The sequence below is a fragment of the Leptonychotes weddellii genome, chromosome 11 (genome assembly GCF_054177405.1).
Source record: "Leptonychotes weddellii isolate Sample4059 chromosome 11, ASM5417740v2, whole genome shotgun sequence".
NCBI classification, from domain to species: Eukaryota; Metazoa; Chordata; class Mammalia; order Carnivora; family Phocidae; genus Leptonychotes; species Leptonychotes weddellii.
This window is the reverse complement of record NC_138379.1, coordinates 58,070,142-58,076,195: the sequence shown is the minus strand read 5'-3', so window position 1 is coordinate 58,076,195 and position 6,054 is coordinate 58,070,142. Positions and strand designations below refer to the sequence as shown.

The following is a 6,054-nucleotide window of genomic DNA, read 5'->3' as shown; positions in this document are numbered from 1 at the left end:
ATGACCCAATGGTCCCTCATGCAACTGAAAACTTTCTATCCTTCTCTCAAAGGGAGGATATAAGGTCCCTTTATGCACCTTTGGGTGATATTCATTCTTTTTCTAGCTGAGTCACCCTCTCCTTTGGAGGTAAGGGCTTTGGGAGGTGATTAGGTCATGAGAGCAGAGCCCTTATAAAAGAGACCCCAGGGAGTCCCCTCATCCCTTCTGCCCTGGAAGATACAACAAAGAGACAGCCATCTAGGAACCAGGAAATGGGCTCTTATTAACACTGAATCTGCTGGTGCCTTGATCTTGGAGCTCTTAGTATTCAGAACCATGAGAAATAAATGTCTGTTTATAAGCCAGCCAGTGTATGGTATTGTTATAGCAGCCCAAATGGACTAAGATAGGCATAAAACAATAACCATCATGGATTTTGTGTGTCAGGAATTTGGAAAAAGCACAGCAAGTGTGGTTCTTCTATGCCCCACAATGTCTGGGTTGAGATGACTCAAACAGCTGGGGGTAGGAACCCCTGGGACCAGAGAATCTACTTCCAAGATTCATTCATACTTCTGGTGCTCAGCCTGGGGTGGCTGAAGGAGAGGCTCATCTGGCACTATCAACTGGAAAACCTGCACGGTGGTCTCAAGGTAGCTGGACTATTTACAGGGCTGCTCAGAGCTCCAAAGCGAATTTCCCAGCAAATAATCTGCATGGCCTTTTATGACATAGCTTTGGAAGTCACCTGGTGTCACTTACACTATTTTATTGGTTGAAGAAGTCACAAGCCCTCCCAAATTCAAGGGGAGGAAATATAAACTCTGCCCTTCAATGGGAGGAATGTCAAAGAACTTGAGGCTATGTTTTAAAACCACCACCTGACACCTTGTCTAGTCTAGTTCATGTTTATCCACAGCAGGTGGCTAGTTCACACTTTTTCATTATTTAGCATTATTTGTATTACTGTTCATTTCTCACCTGTATCAACTGATGAGAATGCTGCCTGTGAGAGATATTATTACAGGTGCTTTCCCTTCCATGCTTCCCTGGGTTTCTTGGAAAGTCACACACCCCTCATAGCTAGACTCACATTTCAATTGTTCTACAAACTTACTACTTACAGGTGATCTCCTGACTTATTATAACTCTTTGGCTGGATACTCCTGCACATATGGCCTATATGATTCCTAATGCCTTCAGGTGACAATATTGAGATCAGTGGTCAATTAGCCAGTGAACAGTGATAAGAAAATATCTTGGGCTGATTCATGAAGTTTAGAAACAGGCTTCTGAATCAAACAACAATTCTAACCAAGACATCTTTCTACCTTAAAATATTCAAGAATCTGCAGAGAAAAACAGAAAAGGAAGATAAGTGATTGGCAAATCCTCCGAACTGTGAAGAAAGCAGAAAGCTATCTTGTAGGCGTGGCCTGTAGAGTAGACTTGACCATCATTCCAGAACCAGTTGGGTTGCATTTTGATGGCCTCCTATACCCAGAACATAATGAAGGCTCTCTTTTTCTGAAGAATTAGAGCACTTATAGCCTGAACTATTCATTTATTTATTCAACAAGCATCTATTGAGTGCTGCGGACAGGCCAGGTAGTGTCTCCTTTGCTGTTCAGGAACACAATGGTGAGGAAGACACACCCTCTGACCTTGAAGGACTGTGAAAGGGATCAAAACCAAGCCAAACCAAAACCAATTCCGAAACAAAAACCCAAATTTATAATGAGTAAGGGAGCTCAAGAAAAAGCACTTAATTATAAATAAGTTTCACTGTGGGTCTCGTGTCTTAGTCTCCTCGAATGTGACTGTAAGCTCGTTGGAGGCAGGAACCACATTCTAATGCCTCCATACCTCCCAGGACACTGCTCAGTGACATGTCCACAAGAACCTATCACTAAACATTTGCTACTGGTTTGACTGACAGATACTGAAATGAAATGAAGTTGCAGAGGTACAAAGTGTGTTAGCAGTATTTTTTGCCTCCTGCGCAGGTTCACAGTTGCCCATCTGTATATTAAACCATCACCACCAACAAATAAGAATGTCCTCTGTACCATCTTATGCTTGGTAGGAGGAACAACAGGGCTTTGATTCCTTGACATTCAAGAGCTCTCTGGTGACTTGATTCTTCCCCAGCTAGTGGTGCAAGTGATAAGAAGGCAGGGGTTTGGCTCTGCCACTTAAGAGCCGTTACTGAACCTCTTGGGGCCTGTGATTCCTCAACTTTGAGTGAGATTAGGGTTCCCTCCTGCTTTACTCAGGACACATGTTTTTGTTTCATAACTAGTTTGGGTGCAAAGGGAGATGTAGCACCCAGACCATCTATAAACTGATGGGATGTGACCTGGCTTCTCCCCTTGCTTCTCTTATTCCACGATAAATTCCCAGTCCTTATGAGGTTTTGGTCCCAGTGAATTTTCCCCTCAAAAACCAAACAGGATAATAATGAACCATTTTCTTGCATTTTCTATCAAGACCGCTCTTTGTGAGTTCTAAATGTTCTGTCCATATTCAAAGAAGCTGGTTTCTTCATGAGTGGTTGGAATAAGACTTCTCTTGGAAGCTACTGAATATGGATTAGTTGGATTGTTTCGCAGGAAATAAAAAGCAGGCTCTGGGGTGACTACTTCAGTACTTAATTGGGTTAGCAAAGAACTGCAAATGAGAGGTTTTCCTTAGGAGGGAAAGGATGTTTACGGCCCCCCACCCCCTTAGGTGGTGGATTTTTAACCTAAACCCTAGTGTTCAAATGCAGCCTTTAATTTAGAAACCATTACAAGAATCTATTAGAGCAGAAAATGTCAGGTTGAAAAATTAACACATCACAGGAGTTAATTAGAACCCAGCCTCTCATTAGATGCAAATAGAGAGCCCTCCAACTGGCCTGCTGAAGTCACATTTGTTGTAGCTCCAAAGTGGCTGCCTCCTTCCTACTCAGAGAGTGGACAGAGGAAACTGTCCAGGCCCTCAGGCCAGAGCCACTAGGGGCCCACAGCCTGCCCTTTGGGTTAATGGAAGGTTCCATTCCCTGTCCCCATCTTCTGCTCCTCTCCTAAATGCTCTGCCTATCACAGGGTGGAGAGCCCTTGGTGTGGAACTCCCTCAGGGAAGTGTTTTCTGCAACAAAGACAAACATGCCAGGTCTGTCACTGGGAGCAGACTGGCGACTGTGTAAACCGCTCTGTGAGAGGAGAGGCTGAGGGGCTCCGGGCCATTCAGAGTGAGCTCTAAGTCGTGGTCTTTGTTTTCTTTCCACATGCAGACTGAAATGTGATTCCCCTGGCTTTCTTTTCTGGAAAATACCTGCGATGAGTTCCATGCCGGGGAAAGAAAAGCTGTTGACAGGAAAAGCTTCTGCCCGGGGAAGGGGCTTCTTCCAGCGTTCTCCAAGGAGACAGTGCTTCGAGCAAGCCAGGGCAGGGACGCCGGGGCTAGGAAGAAAAAGTCCTGATGGCAAAAGGGGCATCTCTAACCAGGGATTAGGCAAAGCACATGCAGTTTCCTCTGTGAGAACAGTACCATGCCCATAAACAGGCACACGTCTGAGTCCCCTGTCACTTACTGTGTGATCTTGAACAAATTGCTTAACCCCTCAAAACATCAGTTTTCTCAAGCTGCTGAGTGAAATAAATGAGATAATGCACGGAAAGCATGTAACCCAGTATCCGGCCCAGAGTAAGGGTTCTATGGAAGTTCTTGGTTGTTGGTCTGATAATAGCATCGCTTCCCTCAACACTGATGGTGTAGCCTCTTTGTGCCAGGCCCTGTGCTGCTCCTTGACCTCGCGGAGTTCATCCTTCAATAAACCATGCACATGTACCGTCAGTACATGGCAAGCCTTCCTCCCCTTCCTGCAAATGCGTCAGGAGAAGTGCCCATTGCACACTAACTCTGCTTTGTTGAGTAGCTCAGAATCCTGCAGGCCATCTGCCCCTGCACAGCTCTGTAACCTCAGCTACCTCCACCCTCAATTTACCTACAATTCTCTCTCTATGTACTTACCACACTGAGTTAGAGTTGTCTGTTCCTTCTTTGTCTCCTCCTGTGAGTTCCTAGAGGGTGGGGATCATCTATTCATTGGATTCATTCATCTCATCATTTATTCATCTCTGTGGGCCTATGGTCTCCTGCATTACTCAGCACAGTCAAACGGAAGAGTCAACCCTACTCCTGAGTATGTAGACTTCCAGCTGGGAATATTTCTAGGGAAAAAACCCTGCCTCCCATCTTTGAGGGGCCCCCTTGGGCCCTGGTTTGGTTGGTCTTCCATTTTCTTTTTTTTAGGAAAGGTCTTCCATTTTCTAACTATTACTTCGGTTCTAGCCTCAGTTTCGTCACCTCTTTAAGAGGCTAATAGAGTCTCCTTTTCTGGGAGGTTGTGATGATGGTGGGAGACAAAGCAGCTTTTATGTGCCCAACACAGTTCTAGGTACAGAGCCAAAAACCAAAACAAGTTGATTCCATTCTTGCCCTCAGCCAAGTCTAGTTGCCAGTATATGAAAACTGAAGCTATAAGGCAAAATAGGAGCACCACAGGAGTGGAACAGATATCCTTCCAACTTGTATCCAGCCTCTGCCATCTGCCAGACTTGGCTGAAACAGAGGACACAAACATGCATACAAACCTGGTCCCTGTCACCAAGGCCCAGGAAAACCTTGGCAAGTGTTGGTCAAAAAGATCTCAAGAAGAGAGTAGAAAGTTCTTTATCCAGATCTTCAGACCTGGGCTGCAAGGAGATGTCTTTGGGACCTGGCTGGAAAGTAGGAGGTCACCTCACAACGACAAAAACCAAGTTATTTGGCACTTACTTTGTATGTGCCAGACACTGTGCTAAATGATTTAGGGGCATTCTCTCATTTAACTCTTAGAACAACTGTGTGGGGTAGACATGAATTTCCTTATTTTACAGATGGCCCATTTGAAGCTCAGAGAGGCACAGAAGCTTCACCACAGTCAAGCAGTAAGTAAATGGCTTAGAAATCCACCTGCTGAGTGTTTCACTGGTCTGACTGGAAAGGGAAAGGGTGAACTAGCACAAACCTCCACCCGAGGGGTGGGCAGTGGGGAGGGGGAGGGCTGGGAATGGGAGGGGCGGGGGCGGGGAACTGGATCAAAACAGCGGTCGCGTGATCCCGAGACCTCCAGGGCCCTTCGCAGCAGCTGAATAAGTTAAGAGATGCAGGCTGCAGGGGAGGGATGCCCGGGAGGCTGGGGGAGAGTACCCTCGGTGGTTGTGCGCCTTCATCGCCTCCTGTGCACAGGTCAAGCCTCTCCCCTCCCGCCCTCTCACCCTCCCAACCTTATTTAGAAACCGTGTCCTCGACACAGGAAGGGCGGCGGGCCGAGAAGCACGGAGCGTCCCGGTCTCATTTCCTTTTGAATCCCCCTGTGGAATTTCATTTCATACGGTGAGGAAATCGGAGCGCGAGACAGTCGGCTGGTCGGCTGCTCCGGGGCGCCTCCCCCACTAGCGGCTGGAGACAGGCAGCTCCCGGGCGCAGGTCGGACCGAGTCTGGGGGCGGGGAGACGCGGCCCGGCTCCAACCCAAGCAAGTTAGCAGTGAAAATAGCTGCGAGCTTGCGTTGTACCAGGCACCGGGCTAAGCGTTTCACGCATTACGTCTAATCCTCCCAAGTCTCTTTACGGATGAGGAAACTGACGCCGAGAGGTTGAGCAATTTGCTCAAGGTCACACAGCCAGGATTTAAAGCCACAGTCTTTGCAAATCTAAAGCCCGTGTTCTTTGTGTACGTTTCTCTGCCTGATAGGTAGGTAGCCACGGGCCGAGGTGACAGGAAGAGTGGAATGAAAGGGAGTCGACTGATCTGGGAGCATTTCTCACCTGGAAGAGGAGGGGGCAGGCTGGTCCGGCGGGAGCAACTCGGCTCCATCCCCGCCTGGCTCCCGAGCGCCGCGAACCGGGTGGGAGGAAAGTGAGAGCCGGGAAGCCGGGCGGGGCGCTCCGGGAGGGAGAGAGGGAGGGGCGGGGCAGGGGGGCTGGCGGGCGGGCGGGGGCCTGACCCTTCCAGCGGCAGAGCGGCCCCGCCCCTCGCTGC

At 48.2% G+C, this 6,054-nt stretch overlaps 1 protein-coding gene across 1 annotated transcript in view; it reads right to left on the bottom strand.

Moving 5' to 3' along the window:
- The window catches only part of LOC115936867 (uncharacterized), a 39,081-nt gene extending 33,110 nt beyond the window's left edge, over window positions 1-5,971 (bottom strand). The window contains exons 1-2 of the mRNA XM_031017778.2: window positions 5,841-5,971; window positions 3,301-3,428 (exon numbers count right to left, since the gene is read on the bottom strand). Coding sequence (XP_030873638.1) covers window positions 3,301-3,316 — 16 coding nt within the window. The 5' untranslated portion in view covers window positions 3,317-3,428; window positions 5,841-5,971. The remainder of the gene's footprint in view (window positions 1-3,300; window positions 3,429-5,840) is intronic.
- Window positions 5,972-6,054: the final 83 nt, after the last annotated feature.